Source organism: Phaethon aethereus (genome assembly GCF_964289735.1).
Source record: "Phaethon aethereus genome assembly, chromosome: 6".
In the NCBI taxonomy this organism is placed as follows: Eukaryota; Metazoa; Chordata; class Aves; order Phaethontiformes; family Phaethontidae; genus Phaethon; species Phaethon aethereus.
Window position 1 is genome coordinate 6,662,667 of NC_138580.1, and position 18,839 is coordinate 6,681,505.

Genomic DNA, 18,839 nt, shown 5'->3' on the forward strand with positions numbered 1-18,839 from the left:
AAGCTCTTTGTTTTTGTGATGTTGGGGGTGAAGGAGAGAGTGAAAATGATACAGACACTGTAATTTGATGACCTTTCTCTTGAGGTTCAACATAGAAGGTGATTTTCAGTATCTAGGTGATTTGGAATTTTTATCCTTAAGTGTTATGGTTTACCAGAACTAAAACAAATCCACATTTGTGGGATATGGAAGTGATATGGGGAAAGAGTAGATGGATGCTAAAGAAAAACAAAACTCTTCCTTCTGCTTCATTGAGAAAGAGGCAAGAAATAGTGCCAAAACAACGTCAGCAAATGTCAAACATTGATCTATGTTTCAAGAGCAGAAGCCCTTGAAGAAGCCCTTTAGCTAAAGAGTTAAAAACCTACGAGATTCTTAGGGACATTCCCACCACTTAATTGCAGGTATCTAAAAGTGACCCTTAGATGCCAGGAGTCATGTCCCACATCCTTTCCACAAACAAGAGAGAATCAGGATCCCCAGCTAGGCATCTGTCCGAATCACCCTTTGGAGCCACACCTTCTCCACCCCGACTAAAGGAAAAAGCCTCTGTAGACTGGTCTCTCAACACAGGCACCTAAACAAGGAGCCTATATTTAGGCAATGTTGTTCCCCTGTGTGATTTCAGTGCACAAAATTTTTGCTTTCCTTTCACTAGCTGTTTGCATTCCCCCTTGCAAGAACGGTGGTCATTGTGTTCGAACCAATGTGTGCTCCTGTACCGAGGGCTACACTGGAAGAAGGTGTCAGAAAAGTAAGTTACAAACTTCCCCTTGCTTTCCAGTGTTCTCTGACTCATAAACAATCCCTTTTGTGCATGTTTAACAGAATGTTTAGTCTGGATTTATGCTGTGATCTCCTGTATTTCTATCAGAAAACATATAGCAGTACGTTATGTCTAAAACCAACCTGTTAATTCGAATAGCATTAAGTTAAGTCAATGTTGGGAGTAGAAAGTTTTGCTAGAATCCTCTCTAAATATTTAATGCATTCAGAATGGGTAACACTTGTATTTGGAGATGACTTATTTTTCATTAAAGATTTTTGGGGGACAAAATTAAAGTCAAAGGCAGAGCAGCTGATTGAGATCCTTAAAAATATTAGAACATCATACTTCTAGCTTAATTAAGACAGTTGGTTAATAATGCTTCAGCCTTGCCTTTGTTCTTGTCACTGAAAACTCCCTCTTCACCTTAGTATCAGTATTCATATTTGATTCTTCTATTCTTCGGGGGAAATAGGTTTTTTTGGCATTTTTACAGGCTCTATTGCTCAACAATATCTGTCACCCAGGGAGTTTAGGATAAGTATGTGAAAAATTCTTTTTTTTACTATTTTTATTATTTCTTAACCAGTTTGAAATTGGCAAAAGGGGAGCTGTGAAAACAACCATTCTTGGCAGGAGGAATCTGTACATTTCCAGAGCGCTTTATGTCTCTCACATGCAGAGAAAAAAAGCTAGTAAAAAATTCCTTCCAGCAACAAAAGCCCTCTCAATCCCCATGCTACAGCTCTCCCCTCCTTCAGCAGGCAGAATCACGACGCACAGTTCTGCTTGGCTGCAAAGTACACAATTGAATAGTCTGTTCTGGCAGGAACAAGCTGGAGGGAAGAAAGGAGGAAAAAACCTTATGTTTGGCATCTTGTTTTTGAGGTTAGAGAACATTAGAGAAGTGCTGTTTCCAGCTTTAAACATACCACCGCATCTCCAGACAGATCAAAGGAAAAAGCAGTGATCATGATTGCAGTCTAGCAAAACGCTCCCCTAAATGCTCCAACTGCTACCAACCCACAGCATGTTTCCTTCCACTGTCAAAAAGTTTATGAGGTTTTGTTGCCCATCGTGGTATAATCTTTTGCAAAAAAGCTTTCTGATATGATGAAAATATTTTTGTTCTGTCCAATCTCAGCCTTCGTTCTACTTCAACGACCAGTATATAGTCTGTTTTATTTAGCCTAGTGTTATAAAAACTTAAAGAAAGGACCTGAGTCTGTGATGAATGAAGAGAAACATGATTAAGTAGAAGGCAAGTGCTACTATTGGCTTACTCTTATTTGCCCCTGACTGTTAATAGATAAAACAATTTGAGTAATGTTTCTTTTTTCTTGCTTACAATCAACTGCACACGGGACAGGTATCATGATCCATAGAAAGAAACCGGTTATTCACAAGCGCTTCATAGCAAACAGTTGCAATTAGATTTCTCCACTCCTCTGTAGCAAAGGTCTTGCAGGGCACACAGCAGAATTGAGTCTCAGCTGACCTCAGCAAACCTTCCCCCACAAAAGAAAACAGAGAAAACTAGTGCTTCCATCAGTTGGAGGCTGCCCTCAGTCCAATACATCTCCGAGTTCAAATGCCAAAGGCATTTCATGCCTTTTTCTGGTATGATTTTGTAACATGTTTTAACCAGACATTGACTTGACATACTTGGCATACACTTGAACTCTAGCAGTATATACGTAAACTTGTGTTCCTAACTTACTTACACAGAGACAAATGAAAAAGTGGAAAGTAGTTTCCCTGCATGAAGAAGTTCCACTACCCAAACCCTTTTATGAAGAGTATAAAAGGTACTACAATATGCATTTTACGTTCAAAAAAAAGTAAAGTAAAGAAAAAAAGTAATATGTCATGTAGCTCATTCTGTCTCATTTGCAATGTCACTAGAAATATATATATATGTACTTATACATTTATCAAATTAATTTTGGTAATCCGGTGGCCGCTTGGGCCACTGACTCTGTAGAAGTGAGACCAGCCCCGTGGGCCATGTGCCTGAGTGCTCAGAAACTCACCTGGGACACGATCCGTGCAGTGCTTCTGCTAACCTTCCTGGCAAGGAAGGAATTAGAAGAAAACCAGTAGACTTCTACCTTACAGAGAGAGTTTTCTCTGGATTTGAGCATCTTTTCTGTTTGCCTTTAGGGACCCCATGTGACCCAGCTGCGCCCTGAGCTGCACAGGATATTACAACTTGCGCAGAATTGTAATACCCTTACACAAAGTGTGAGGAAAAGAAATACATAGATGACAATAGCAAAGTTGTAATTAGATACAGAGGTTACTGAAAGTTTAATACTGCAACAGCTCCCATTTGCAAATGACCAGGACAATGTACCACATTTTCAGAGGAACTGCCAGAGGTGAACCCATGGCCCAAATCATAGCTCGCTGGTGTCTAACCTGTCACTGCCGGGTTACCCCACGCTGAGAAACATACAGCTGGCTTAGCCAAAATGAGGAATGCAAAAATTCGGAGAAAAACAATCCCTTGTGAGGGCTTTTATCATTATTTTAATTGTTCTTCAGTCTCTGAGTATGAGTTTTCAGTGTCCTGAAGTCCTTTTACACTTCTAGTACAGTTTCAAAAACCTCTGACAGCAAATCAGCTCTACTATGTACTTACACTGAGTCTTAGAAATTTTGGGTGCATTTATTACCTCCCTAATAAAACCTATGAAGATAGAGTAAGTAAACTTAAGACTAAGAAAGACAAGTCTGAAGAGGTTTTCCACCCATGTATTACATGCAAAGCAGCCTCACATTCTTGATATTTAGCTTGGGAAAATATTTGTGGGTTTGGGAAATTTTCCATGAACCATAAAAACTGAGAAATAGTAATTTCAGAAACAGTGATCTGAACAAAAAAGATTATGTTTCTGAACCTGCACTGAATGCTTGAAATTTGCAGTCTTTTCAATTTTGTCATTGTTTCTACACAGCAGTACACAGTTTTTGAACACTTACTTCTGAAACCTACTAATAATGATATGAATTGCATCAGTAAACCCTTAGATTTCAGCTGTATTATGCTCCAACAGGGAGTTAGAGGAAGGGGAAAATTCCCTGCCATGCACAGCCCTGATTACAGTAGGGACGCTACAGTTTCCAGGCTCATGGTACCATACTGTACTTTTGGATGACCCCTTTGATGGAGTTACGTGGAGTCAGGGAAGCCAGAAAGATTTTGATGCCCATCCTGGAGATAATTCACACATTACGGTTGTTCCTAATGTGTGAACCCAAGTGTCTTGCACCTCAGATGTAAGTAGCAGCCAGTCAAGTGGGACTGATATTTGTCCTTCTGATGAGTCAACACAGCAAGAACAATAATAGTTGTGGGTGCCCGTTTTTCCAGTAGTTAATGCTCGTAAGTACTTCTTTCATCTTAACAAATATCATAAAAAGGCACGTTAATATCCATAGTTGAAATAACAGAATAAAGATTCACATACTTAAACAAATTGCATATTTGTCATGATACCAGCTTTATGAAGGGGTTTTTTTTTAGGTAGGAGCAGTGTTTAGAAGCAAAGATAAAAATAAGTTCAATCAGTTTTTTGGTCACTTACCCCTTGGATATTTTGGCATTGTTTCCACTGCTTTTAGACATCTCTCTTTCCTTCTTAATATTTCACCTGCATGGACAGAGGAACAAAAGCTTCTGTTTGCTTTTGTCAGCTTCAGATTCTCAATTGAAGGAGATGATAATTAAAACTAAAAGCCGTTCCAGCCCATCAAAGACAGGTTATTTCTAAACTGAACCCAAATATGCTATTGGTTTATTTTAAATATATGCCTTAGGATTTTCATTTCCATCCCTGTACAGTTTGGCATTTCTAATACTCGCTGTCCGATAGCCAAAAACGTGCAGGACAGCGTTGGCAGCACTTCCCCTCCTTTGCTTCCTTAGCACACAGCTAAAGGCATCAGCCTGAAAATGTGTTTGTTTTGCATGTAAATAAACATCGTCTCAAAAAAAAGGTGTAAATCAACGAGGTCTGATTGGCTGCCAGCTGAAATACAAGGCTTTGCCCTGTGTGTTTACCGATAAATAACTGCCTGGCGATTACGCAAGCCAGACACCCACACCCAGGACGAGCGGGTGTCGGAGCTGGCAGTGACATGTTTGGTTATGCCTCAGCAGTGGTACAACCTTGTATCCTCACTTGCTACCCATTGTTTTCAGTATAATCGGTCTTGTGGAGCAGAAAGAGGCAAATGCTGGCAGTACCTCAAAATAAAATATATTTCTGGATCACCTTTGCATCAAACATGCTCAATACTAAAGAAAAGCGTGGTTTTAAATTCCCTTTTGAAAAAATGCATAGCTGTAACAGTCCTGGGATATCACTCTTGTTCAAGAGCCTTTAAAGCAGTTTTCACACTGATTTCTACTACATCCTTACAAAAATTATAAACAAAGAAAATTTTTTAGGTTTCCTTTATTTACTACATGTATTTTCATAGAAATGCTTTATAAACCATTCTTAATAAAAGGAAAGCTAATAAAAGCTGAGTTTTCTTATGAAGAGAAGGGGAGAAAAAGAGGGATTCATGGGACTACACGTTTACCCCTTCTCCACTGCTACCTGCTGCCAGCGAGCTCAGCACTGAGCAAAAAGGCAAGGCACAGCTCCCTTCGGAGCTCGTCAGCAAGCGCAGGTCGGAGGAGAGCCGTGCTGAACATCCTCCTCCTCCTTCCCCACATACCAAGCGCTCCTGCAGCCTGACCTCGGCCTCGCTCACAGCAGCGTCCCTTCTCGCCGCTCCTCTCGCAGCCGGCTAGCTGGAGATCACTCACGGTTGAAAACAGAGCCCATGCTTCTGCGTGCATCTGTTTCATCGTGTCGGGCCCGAATCCCGCCGACTTTGTATCAGATAAATCATCACACTGACACTAGGACTTTGCAGATTGGATCTCAAAGTTAGTAGATAACTATTTCTCCGTTTCAGTAATTCCCGCAGGCAGGATTTATAGCCCATACCCAGGGCATAATATAACTCAAGCCCGTTCTTCCAGCTCTGCTTGCTCCTCTTCCGTCTCCTTTTCTTCTTCCTTCCCGGTACCGTGAGGACTTTACTTGCATGAGAGCTAGAGACAAACTAATTGGAAATGTGAACACTGAGTTTCAAAGGCACCTTTTTGCTAAGCAATGTCATATTGTGAAAGTCACTGATTTCCCATATTCCAGCCTTCCCGTACAATGTTTCTGAGATTGCTGCCTTGCCAGCTGCATAAGCAGGAAGTTTTACTGCTCAACAAATTAGACTTCTACCGAGTTGTCATTTTGACGATGGGTGATATATTCTCTGGAATATCTTCACTGAGTAGGTAAATTGACGTAAGCTATCTAAAAAGAGCCAGTTTGCAAGCCAGAGGTCCAGCATACCCTCCCACACAACTGAGCAGGGAACGATCCACATATCTCATATAAATGGATGGAGTAATCAGTTGTGTTTGACTTGCTTTTCATATGTCAAGGATGTGCTTAAAGGCAACAGCTATTTCTGGATGGCCAATATCCTCGGACAGTGGGTGTTTAGAAATAAATAAACAGCTGCTCATAGCAGAGAGACTTGTAACTTACTGCTAAAAGCATTAGTTTTACAACAGAAGTAGAAAGATTGGTAGTCAGCTTGTTGACTGGTTGGTGCACAGTCTGGAGACATAGGAAAAGGAAACATTGGTCTCACTTCTTGATTGTCCAGCCCATGTAACAGAATAGGTTCATGTTAGATGTCACCTTCCTTCCTTGCCCAGAAAATACAACAGAAGACAAAGAAAAAAAAATCAAGGCTACTACTGTCTTTCCCATCCTGCCTGGGGGGAACGGGGAGAGCTCTGACTTCCCAGAGAAAGGGAGAGAGAGGGAGACAGTGACTCAAGGTACAACCTGGTTTGTGGTCTGCTCTTAGGGCAGTGCTCCTCTCTGCTCACACTTAGTAAGGATTTGTGACAAAACCACTAGTTGGCCTTTCTTAAAAGCTGCATTTTCTTCATATATATGTAGCTGATGCACTTATTTTAATAGGGGTTTTGAGCACATGCAGTTGTCTATATTTATTTTTCAGGAAGAGAACAAGGATGTATCTGGGTAAGAACTTAATATATATCCTAAATAAGCCCAAAAGCCTGTTTACATTTTTATTCATTCCATAAGCAAAGTCTGTGAATAGACTACAGCATGAATTTTACTAGAGTAGAAAATCTAGGTTTTGAGACAGTCTTTCTTTACTTGCATCTTAAAGGCACTAAAGAAATGTGTCAGATCTGCTGCTGTATGTAAACGTCTACTTAAAGCAAAAGACCTGTGATTCCTGAATTACTGCATTTCTCTTTGCAGTGGGCTTCTGTGTGAGGGTAAGGGGCGGGGTGTGTCCACTAATTGATTTAAGAAACAGTATTTTGGGGGGTCTATTTTTAATGAAAATATTTTTTTAATTTCTCTTAGAAAAGGGGCATGGGATCTACCACTTGAAAAGCCCAGAGGACAGACAATTCTGGAGATTAACATTGTCTGTTTATGCACAAAAAGACATTGGCAAGACAGTCCTCTCCAGCATCGATTCCCAAATAAGCCTTAGCTTACTTTCTAAGACAGATAATAACAGGATGACTAATGGATTAGTGCAGTGCCCATGCAGACAGCAGTCCTCTTCCAAACCCTGTGACTGGGCTCCCACCTGAGGTCCTCACTCTTTGGCTGGGTTATCAGCCAGACCACAGTGGCCTGCGGCTGGTCTTCTTCTTGGCTTGAGACCATGTCTCCATCCCATGCCACTGCGGTTCTCTTTGGTTACTCTGCCTGAATCTCCCTTTTCCTTTATACAGCTGAAAATAAACCAAATTGCATCAAGCACAGGCGACAGCTTAGCCCACTCAGCGCAATGAAAACATGCCTAAATGGCAGGTCATTCTGCAGGCGCAGAAGCTGCAAAAACAATCAACGGAGGAAAACAATGTATATGAGAATCCTCTTTCACTTCTTATTCAGGCATGACAAGAAAGCAGCTCAACAGAACAATTTATACACAAGCTGCAATGGTTCACTGACCTAATAAAACACAGAGCATTCTTCAATGAAGAGAAAATGTTACCAGACCCAAGATCCTAACAGGATGGGAATATAAGCTGTGCTGAGAGTATACTTTGCAATTCCCCACATTAATTATATACTAACAGTTGCAAAGATGAGAATAAACTATAGCTATAGTCTCTTTCAAATTAATAGTGTTGCAGACTAATCAGTAAATGAGAAAAAGGTTTTGCTAATGATCTCAAAATCCGACAGTTCGTAGCAGAATATTCCTCAAATATATAAATGTGCACCTGCACATGATTATTTTGTTTATAGTGGATTTCATTCTGAAAGATGCTGAAGTATTTTGCAGCTACCCAAACATCATACCATTGTATCTCTAGAAAGAGTTTCACCTGACAAGAGACAATAGGCAAAATGAAGATCAGGAGTCCCAGAGGGAGAAATATTTCAGTCCAAGGAGAGTGGAGAGTCCCCTATGTGTATTGGAGTGACAGTCCCTCACTGGTTTCCACAGCTTCCTGAGGTTTAAGAGTCTTGCCCACTACATACTACCAGGGAATCTTTTGGTGGTACACATGGAGAGGTCAGGATCCAATTTAACTGACAGAAAACGTTATTGTCTGATGACAGTGTCAGGACACAGCAAACAGGAATGCAGTATATTATGCACCAACACTCAGGGTTTAGTCTAGCATCTCAGTAGTTTTGCCATCCAATATTCATTATTTTTCCCTTTTTTTTTCCCTTAACTAATACCTAAATTAGCTTTATTTCCTGCTTTAATAACTCTAAAAGGCCCCATAGGTATATCAGAGTATGTATCAGAACAAAGACCGGTCGCAATTAGGCAAAGAACTGGCATTGCACTGTTACCTATATGGTCTACAATTTTTCAGACCATTTTTTCTTCAGAAGTGTGTGCTAGGTCATGCAAACTAACTCATATTGCTAGAGCCATGTGGTAAAGTGAAGACATTATAAATGCAAACTGTCACCACACCCATCACAATTACATTTACAGCTCCCTCTGTGTCTTGTAGTAATTTGTTCTCCTGCACTGCATCCCTCAGAGGTTTCTAACAGATTATTTTTACTATTCAGAAAGGTAATTTATTGAAGAAGTGCTTTGCATCTCTGTCAGAGATACATGAAGCGAGAAATAGGGATGAGCAAACTTCAAAATGATTGGTAGCTTGATATGGATACTGATCCAAATTTTAGAAGAACCTTGCATAAAAATTGCAAACAATTTTATTACATGAAAAATATTCCTTCTTAAAATTTCATCTCAGGTTATAATTACTGACATTCAGTGGATCACACATCCAAGGTTACTCTGATACAGCGTGGAGAGTTTCTTTATTTACAAATCCAAATAACATAGATGAGGAATTTCAGAGAAAATCAAGCTCTGGCACAACATGCGTGCCTAAAACTCAGCACAGGCAAAACTAGTTCCTTACTGCCCTTGGAAGTAGAAAAAAAGGGACTAGAAATTGCTAGTGTCCCAAATCCATAACATGTTTTTCAGAGCTATGTGCATTTGGGACCTTCACAGCAGCAGATATATTGGTACATCCATCTCGCTAATGATCTGTTGAGCATCAGTTATACCCTCTAAAGGGGAGAATGACATTTTTTACCTTGACTAGTTTCTGCTAGTGTCAAGGCAGTAGAATCCAAGCAATGGTGCCCTTTGTTAGAAACACCCTTTTTGGCCAGAACACACCCATTTTGTGGTTCATTTTTTCAAAGGATTAAAGATCATTCAGCAAGATCAAATCTTTATTTGGAACCTGGAAGCACCCAACCAATTGTTTCCTTACTGCAGTCAGGATAATGTTTCGTTCGAGCAGTGCTGCTGGGATACATAATCCATCCAGGGAGATGGGGAACCTTCTTTCCAGTCGATCAATTGAGCTGTGCTATTTTCTGAAACTGCTGACCTGACCCTCCAGTTCTCAACCTATGAAAAAAATCAGCAACATCCCTACATTTGAAGGCTGCAGATTCATGATTGTCCCATTCCTGGCACAGAGTTTCTCCCTGGTTTTTGTGTTATATCAATAGATGATGTATATTACCTATAAACATTGGAAAAGGACTAGAAGCACCAGTTTTAACACAAAACACACTGTTTTCACATCTATTGGTTTCATTTTTGTTCTCAGCTTGAGTTCTGTCATCCGTATTTTCCTGACAAGACCAGTCGGTGTTATTTTTAAATCTGTCCCATGCTCTGTGTCCTTACTGTGTCGTATCTCCCCAGCTACAGCTCTTTGTTTTTGAGAATGTCACACCAAATCAAGATAACCACTAAGCAGAAAGAAGAAAACAAACATTAAAACAACACGTACACATACAAAAGCCAAAACTGTGACTGATCAAGCTTCCTGCTCCTCAAAAGAGCAATAGAGAGAGCAAGTCGAAATATGCACTAGATTCACAGAGAAGTCAGTCCAAAACCAGCTCCAGCCAGAAATAAAAGCAATGCCTGTGAATCACATCCAGATGACAGCACAGGGATGGTGACTTAAAGGATACGTTGAAGTATGTATCTACCAGTAGGTGTTCTTTTGGCTGCACTTCTGTGTTCTTTGTCAGTAAAGCTACAGCCTGATGCATTACCTTGGCTGGCCCACACAGATGTCACTGCTTGAGGCTATTTTCTCTCTTCCATACAAAGGCAGAATGCATCCAGAAGCAGGTCAATTTTCTCAGCTTCTACAGGGCATAAAAAAAAGAAAAGAAAAAGAAAAGTTGTCTCGAAAACTATATCTTCTAATCAGCACTGCAGCGTGACTCACTGTCTCCTCATCAGCAGCATGGCTCAGGATACGTGATGACAGGTAATTTTTGATTCAGAAAGAAATGCCTGTGCAGTCTCATTGTCAGGGAAGGACATGGATGTTCAGCTGCGGCAAGGCGTATTCCTGAAACATCGCAGAGGATCCCTTTCTGCCAAGATTTTAGGAGTCTGATTTAATATTCCCTCTGTTTCGACTTTATGAGGGTGGTGATGAAGACTGTCCTATTTCAACGAAGTTATAAGCTTTTCACTACTTATTATTATCTACTTCTAATGAAAAAAGGTGTAATGGGGTCCTTTCATAAAAAGGCTTAGGTTCAACTTGAAAGGTTTTTGTCTGCTAATCCACAGAAGCAGTGGGAGTCTGAAGGAAATGTCTAGCTTTTTTTCATCACTGTAAACTAATCAGCTGGCTAATACTGTGACTGTTTGTTAGAAAAAGAGATTATTCCCAATTGCATATAGTATGAGCAAAGCATGCCCAGTGCTTAACTTTGCCCCCAGTCCCTTTTGGCTTTGCATAGCAGGGATATTTTTCTTAATACTGTGTATGTTTTAGAGGAACTGTTACTGTAAATCGATGGCAAGAAGGACAGGCAAGAGAAGACAGTGGAATTCTAGATGTCCACCACTGATGTTACTTACACCAGGAGGACCTACTCGACTTTACAGACAACATTTAAGGTGTTGATTGGAGGTTTTTTTAGAATTTTAGTAATCTCGGTAAATATTTATTTTGCAAGAAAATTCTTCCCTTTGGCTGACAAAGCAGGAGGTCTGACTACCTTAAAGATGTTAGGGCTGAACAGTTGAGCTAGGAACCCCATGGAGGTTGATTAAAAGAGTTGCAAGAAGCACTTCACTGGGTCAAGTCAGCCTAGAGGGGATAAGCTATGAAAAGGGTGACAGGAAATTTTAAGTGATTGTAAGGTCAAAATGTATTAAAGCTATCAAAGAGAAATAGCTGCTGCATAAAACAGAAAACTTAGTAACTTGTAAATGCCTTTCAGTGCACAGAAGAATTGTGCACATTTTGTATGATGTTCTGTGCAATACCTATGTTTTACCTTAACACCTGCAGCTGCTTGTCACCTTATCAGAATCACCCCTCACCTGACATACAGCATGTAATGCTGCTTTTTCTTTAACCCAGATTATCACCTTCAATATAAGATTAGTTTATCTAACTTGACAGTTTTGGAAAACAAAAGATCATGGAAGTCCTTTCAAGTTTTAAAGAGTGGCCTTATAGAATTGTGGTGCATTATAGAATTGAGTAACTCTATTGCATACGAAATTCTATTCCTTGGTTCTTACTGAAGAGCATGGAAGTGTCGACACTGACAGCAAGGGGAATGGGATTAAGGCTTTAGTGATACTTACTGACTGCCAGCAAGCTTGGACCCAGAATATGTTGATGGTACAGGACTCTCCCTACCCCCAGTGATACCCCCTACCAAACTGCAACAAAGGGAAGACACGAATGTTGTTTAGATCCGTATCATTAGGGCTAGTCCCTAGGGCAGGTGAAAACCTACCAAACCAATGTGGTCTTTGGGTCAAGATGCCAAACCTTTTTTAAGGGGAGGGGAAAAAAAGAAATGTGAGTCTTTTCAAAGTCATGCTAGTGCCTGGGAGGATTGCAATAATTCGATTTGCTCTCCTAGTGTCTGATAATTTATTTAGTTTTCCTCTGAGGGTCTGTAACATTTCTGTTTGCTGTTCTGAAATTTGAGCTCCTCCACAGAGGCCAAGGAGTGGGACTAGAAAGGATCCAAAGTAGTTATCATCAACAACTGTTGAAGTTTGCCTGGATATTGAGATGGAATTGTATTTAAGAAAGTTAGAGAAAAAGAGAAGGAGGTGGAGAAGTCAGACAGGAAAAAGGGAGAGATAACACTGCATTCATTTACATAAAGGTGCTCGTGAATTGCCTAGCAGAAAGAGAAAGTCTCTGCCCTGGAGGGCAGGCAGACAGAAGTGTCCCTCCAGTTCAGAATGGGTTTGGCCCTGATCCTGCGTTCCCCACTTAAGTACTTCCCTTAGTTCACTTTCAATTGAACTCCTTTGGATTTACCATCCAAGTGAGAGATGCCGTAAACAATAAAGGACATAAAGGAAGTTCATGCTATATTTTCATAATTGCTTGTTTATTTGCAAGGCAGCTGAACAAAGAGACAAATAGATCCCAAGTTTCACGTCAGTTTGAACTGTTGTGTTTCACTCAGACCAAGACTGGAGCTCACCTGCTACTTAAAGTTTTGCTGAGTTACAATGCAAATTGAGCTGGAACAAGTTCAGTTATACGCAAACTGAAAGCTAAAAGTGAATCAAAAAGCGCACTACTTTGACTCCCTGTAATTGAATGAAGAGTCTGTTGTCATATCATTTAAAAAATCTGATATCAGTACAAAACAACCAGCAATATCTTAAAATGCAATTGTATCTATAATGTTAAAAATACACAGAAAATATAAGGGACAAAAGGAAAGAGAAATACCTATTTGTACAAGTCGTGCTCTGCTTCTTTCTAGTTACTTTTTCTTGGCTTTCCTTTTTAAGCGGTCAGGGGACGACATCGTCCAAGTTTCGTATGATCTCAAAATCGAATCCCCAGATTTCAACTGTATCATTTTGTGACAGCAAGTTAGCACTGGGGACACTATGGTCCATAAATATCACAAAGTATAAGGTCATTTGAAATCTAGATCCAAATTTTATGGTTTGGGATCATCTTTTCTAAATTCTGAACATCTGGGCTGTTTTATAATTGAAACGGGAAGTCAAATACAACAGAGCTTAAGATTGCAGGTCAGAAGTCTGTTACTGGAGATATGAGATCAAAAGGGGGAGAAAAAGGAAGAGGGAAAATAAAAGATTTAATGATTTCAGAGTTAGAGTTGCCATAACATTTTGAACTCATCTAGGTTTTAACTAGTGGTTGCAGCACTTTTTGATAGTTCAGCAAGAACTGTAGATCCCTGTTAGCCTTAGTAAGCAGAGGCCAAGATTATAGCATGGATCAGGAGAGGCAGAGAAAGGAAAAAGAGGACGACAGTTTAAGGGCTTGGATCCAAGCAGCCCTTATAAGCACAGGTAAGTCTGACCTGCCTGAGGGCAGGTCACGATGCTGAGGGATCCAGGAGGCTTGGCACAGAGCAAAATACAAATGTAGCAGGCAACCAAGAGCAGCAATATAGCACTAAAAGCTGCCAGTGCAGCAGCATCTGCACCGAAGGAATAGACCAGGACACAAAAAGCCACAAAAACAATACTTCAATACATCAGAGGAATAATTAGGTAATCTAAATCTACCTGTCTAAAAATGCCTGATCATACCTAAGGGAGGAACAGAAGGTTATTCTCCCATCAAATAACAGTTACTGTATTTTTGCATGCTATTTTTTAATAATCATTCCTATTTTGAGGCTCTTTGCAGGATTCCACCTTCTACAGTAATGGTCTGAGGGGGGCTGTGGGAGTTTCAGAGCCCTGTACATAGTGATGGCTTGAAAATATGAATCGCTATAGCATTAGTACTGAAGTTCTCTTCTTAATGCTGACATGCCAGAAGACATCACAACCTTAAGGCTAATAGAGGCACTGTAATGCTAAATTTTAGCTGTCAGCCCCCTCGGTGCCTGCAGAAGCAAGTAGCCTGCTCCCTGCTGAGGAAGAGCTGGGTGTTCGGCAGCCACCCGGCTCTGCAAGCAAGGAGGACTGATGCTGATCACCTCTCTCAGTAACGAGGAAATCCCGTTGTGCCTGTAAAGCTTTAAACAGGGCAGAAGCCATTCGACACAGATGTGTTCTCAAAGCTTCATTGTCAGACCCCTCCTGACTTGACTCTTGTCCTCCGGGCCAACCACTTGCTATGTAACAGCGTTACCATCTTCCATCCGGTTATCAAATACAAATGCCTTCTTCCACGTGCAAGGCCAATCATTCCTGCTCCCATCATACCAGCACTGCCGTGTTTCTCAGCCGCGCTGCCTCTGACAAGTCCTTGCTACACTTATCGCAACAGGCAAGGAGAAATAGAGGATGAGGAATTTGGGTATCTCCCTATGGCACCTACCTGTATCAAAGCAGGTTGGGATTGCAGATTTTGACCTGCCAGAACACTGAGACTTTATTGTTGGATGTTGTAGAATGACAATATTGATAATTAATAATTTATTTATCAATAGGTTTATTTATGTGGCTTTATTAAGCCACATAAATATCGTGGCTTAACCTGAGCCACAAAAATTAGCAATTAGATTTCTAATGAAATCTAACCAAAAAATCATCTGGTTTCCTGTGCTTGAAAGAACAACTTAGCTTTCACATCTTTCCTATGTGAAAGAATTAAGTAAAAAGGTAAGGACTTTAACAAATAGTGATGGAGGAATAGATCTGTTTAGTCTTTAAGCTTGGTTGAATGCAAAAATATCCCCAAGATCATGTGACACTAGTCTACCCCCTTCAAGTCTTTTCTTATCCAAATGAACATCTGAGAACATGTTTTCCAGTCATGAAGTGAGAGCTCTAACAAGTATTCGGTTTGTCCACAGCCAACACAGAAAATTTCTTACTTGTTTTTCTGAGACTGATGGTAATTAATGCCTCTCTTGTTTTTCTGGTGAGGCAGCTCTTACTGGAGATTCCCTGAAAGAGCTTCCACACAAGGCGCAGCATTTCCCAGAAGGATTTATGGGAGCTATCAAGCCTCTGAGTTTCAGATTCTCAAATCCAAATTCCTTTTCTGTTTTTTAACAAGCAACTGAACCTTCTGAAAGGAAGCACCTAAGTCTCTAGTAAAGTCTTCCCTTATTTCCCAGCTACCACGCTCTTCCTTTGATATGTATCTGCAGGTGTCTGTGACCCCACGTGCATGAACGGAGGGAAATGTGTACGCCCAAGTGTCTGCGACTGCCCATCTGGTTGGAGGGGAAAGCACTGTAATAAACGTAAGCACCTCTACTGCCCATCAAACTGAATATTATTACTTCGGCCACTCAACATCAATTTTAATTTTCTTTTAATATTAAAAAACAATATAGTGAATAGAATCTGTTTTGCTACTTCAGCGCTTTGCGTAAAAACTGTTTTAAGTACAGGTAATACAAAATGCTATAAACATTTGATGCTTACAAAGGAAGAAAGCTGTGTAGGGGAACCTTGCTTCTGCTTCATGCAGCTGTCTGTTATACATCTTGTTACGGAAACTCATTTTTAGAGTATTAAACTTGAAGCATGGATTTTATGTTTTAACAGCTTCACATACTTTGTTATATTTTACAGAGAAATGCCATATATTTCAAAACACAGAACTATTTAAAGCCTGCTATAAAGCCTTCCTGACTGATAAACTCTCAAGGTCACCAGATACATTTTGGTGCATAATTTGGAGAATGATGTGTTCTTACACTGTAATTCTACCAGATCTGACTACAGTTACATAAAAATGTAATTAAAAAAACCCTCTCACCCTAAAATATTTTCAAGGAATATTTTTTCCTTACATGGCTATCCGTTACCATGATGTTGACAGATAAACTGAATAAATTTATAATTAAGATGACATACTGTATGTAAACCAGATTAAAATATTGGCTTTTTACCCTTTGGGTCCTGATAGTAAATATGATTTCAGAACTGGTGTTTTGAAATTATAATATTAATAATTTATTCAGAAATCCTGAAGGAAGTCTGTGTTTCTCACCCATATACAGCAAAACATGCATTCACTCTTTCATAATCTCTGCAGAAATAATATATGCAATAAACATATCAACCTTTACTATGAGAATCTAGTTATTTATAATAAGGAACACATAATATGCATGTAACACATATGAATGTATCATATTATGTGAATATATCACATATTTAGTGGCGGACTTGGCAATGTTAGGTTTAGGGTTGGACTTAAAGGTCTTTTCCAATCTAATGATTCTATGATTCTATATGGAGGGTATTCTTAGCTGACAGTGAGCTGAGCATTAGAAATAGCAAAGCTACCAGTAGACAGTCATCAAAGATAAATTTCTTTAAGAAGCAAATATCAGAGAATCCTGAACACTGATTACCTGATAAATGTAACACATTTAATTCTTTAGAAATTAGCCATATGGAATAAAAACTAGTAGGCCACTCTTCCAGTCAGATCTTGAACATCCAGATATATCGTGTACATCTTCTCACTTGTTTTATGTCAATCTATTCAGCTGTTTGCCTGCAGAAATGTCTGAACGGTGGAGAATGTATAGGTCCAAATATCTGCGAGTGCGCTGATGGATGGGTAGGAATGCTGTGCCAGACCCGTAAGTGCTGCTTTAATTACTACAGTTTTGTAGCCACACACCTTGCACCAGAGATCTTTATGCATTACATTTTCTACTATGAGTATATTGTGTTAGGTTTACGGTTAGACTCTAAGGTCTTTTCCAACCTAAATGATTCTATGGTTCTACTACATGTAGAAGTCAACCATAACATGATCAGCACCTAAATTCTGCCTCTTATTTGTCAGAACTGTCTTATGGCGCCAGTAAAACTATTACTTCCAAAGACATTTGTGGACTCAACATCAGCGTGAGAAAGAGACCTGACTCATCTTTTACTTATGTGGACGCGGAGCTCAACCTATCAGACAAAGCTAGTAGCCTTCAAAATAAATAATTTGAAATACAAGGTAAAAAGAGTCAGGGACAAAAGGAAATGGAGTAGCCCATTCTGTGTACCTGGACGGCATTAAGCAGAGAAAGAAATTCTAGGTATCTGCTAACCTAAGAGCCTGACCCTGTGAACACCAGGTGTTCACACTGACCACCGGTATAGCTGGAAATATTTGCATGTGGAGGCTCAGGAAGACTTGGAATAGGAAGAAATCCGTTATTGCCTGTTACATACAGGGTCACTTCAGTTTGTGTATGTTATTAGCTTTACGGTGAAAGGGCATGAGGAAAATATCAAGGCATTATCCCCTTTAAAGGGCAATCTTTCTTTCCGCTCACACTCACAGAGCGTAATTACTTATGAAAATCTTTTGTCAGTTAAATCCCAATGGCTATGTAATTGTTTCTGTGTGCCAGCTGTCTTCTCGTTCAAACATGGTAATGTTTAGAGTTATTTATTAGTTGATGACATATTCTTGACTTAGTTTATTGCCTAAATAAACAAATCATGCTTGTTCCTGTGAAAGGCAAGTAAGGCTTATTACCATTAACAATTTTTGCTGTCCTATGCAGGCAGACAAGACTAGGCAACTTTTTATGTATCTGTCTAACCTTCGAAAGTTTGCTCTGAATCCGCTCAGATGCCAGTCATTCTGGTTTTGCTGTTTCTTCCCATGTTTTCACTGTAGTGGGGAATTAAATCAGCTTTTTGTCCAAAAGGAGCTGGCTGAAATTCCTAGGTCTCACAGCAAACCCAAATAATCACAAAGTGATTGGAATTTCTGGGTTTTTAAATAGAAAGAGAGAAGACTATTGTCAGAGAGCAGATGGTGAGGTCTTCTAATGTTGCTCCAGGGTATTCACAGTGAGGCAGGGAGGAAACGGGGGAGCAAGAAACTCTTCATCCTCACAGACGGTAGGTATAAAGTTGCGCATAGCAGTGTAACCCCTGAAAGCAGGTCTGGTTTTGTGTTTTACTGGGAGTCTATTCACCCAAATCCAGAACTCAATGAAAAAAATTCATTTATCTGCCTAAACACAAAAAGCCTTCTGAGCGTCGCCCTTGCTCAAAGACGTGCTCAGCTTCGCCTCAGCCTCGGCACTGATGAGCAGGCTGCCAGCAGCAGCAAAGAGGACTGTCACCAACCTCTGGTTCCGTCTTCATTCCTCTTGTATTGCTTCGGCCTCTTTCCCATCTCCCAGCAGCACACAAATAGCGGCCAAATCCAGGCGCTCTGCCAGAACCAGAGCCTTTCTGGCAAGGAGGCGTTTGGATCATCACATTACTTCCCTGTGCAAAACTGCTTTGTCGGATTTCAGCCCCCAAGGTTTCCCTGTGCTTATGCCCAAATCCCGTGCTTCACTAGAGTATCAGCAACAGGGCTGAATACGGCCTTGATCTGCACCACTTTAACTACAGACCTTGGCTGCTAAACTCAACAACAGAGCAAAACAGTTTCATTATAAGATAACAAAGTAGTAGCAATAGTAGTAGTAGTAGTAGTAGCAATTCATGAGATTCAAATATTATTTCCTAT

General features: G+C 40.1%; 1 protein-coding gene across 1 annotated transcript in view; it reads left to right on the plus strand.

The window, feature by feature from the left end:
- LOC309406125 (von Willebrand factor D and EGF domain-containing protein-like) overlaps nt 1-18,839 on the plus strand; it is a gene marked incomplete at its 3' end in the record, with an annotated part of 194,780 nt that overhangs the window by 151,929 nt on the left and 24,012 nt on the right. Inside the window, exons 25-27 of the mRNA XM_082001163.1 lie at nt 659-754; nt 15,496-15,591; nt 16,852-16,947. Coding sequence (XP_081857289.1) covers nt 659-754; nt 15,496-15,591; nt 16,852-16,947 — 288 coding nt within the window. The remainder of the gene's footprint in view (nt 1-658; nt 755-15,495; nt 15,592-16,851; nt 16,948-18,839) is intronic.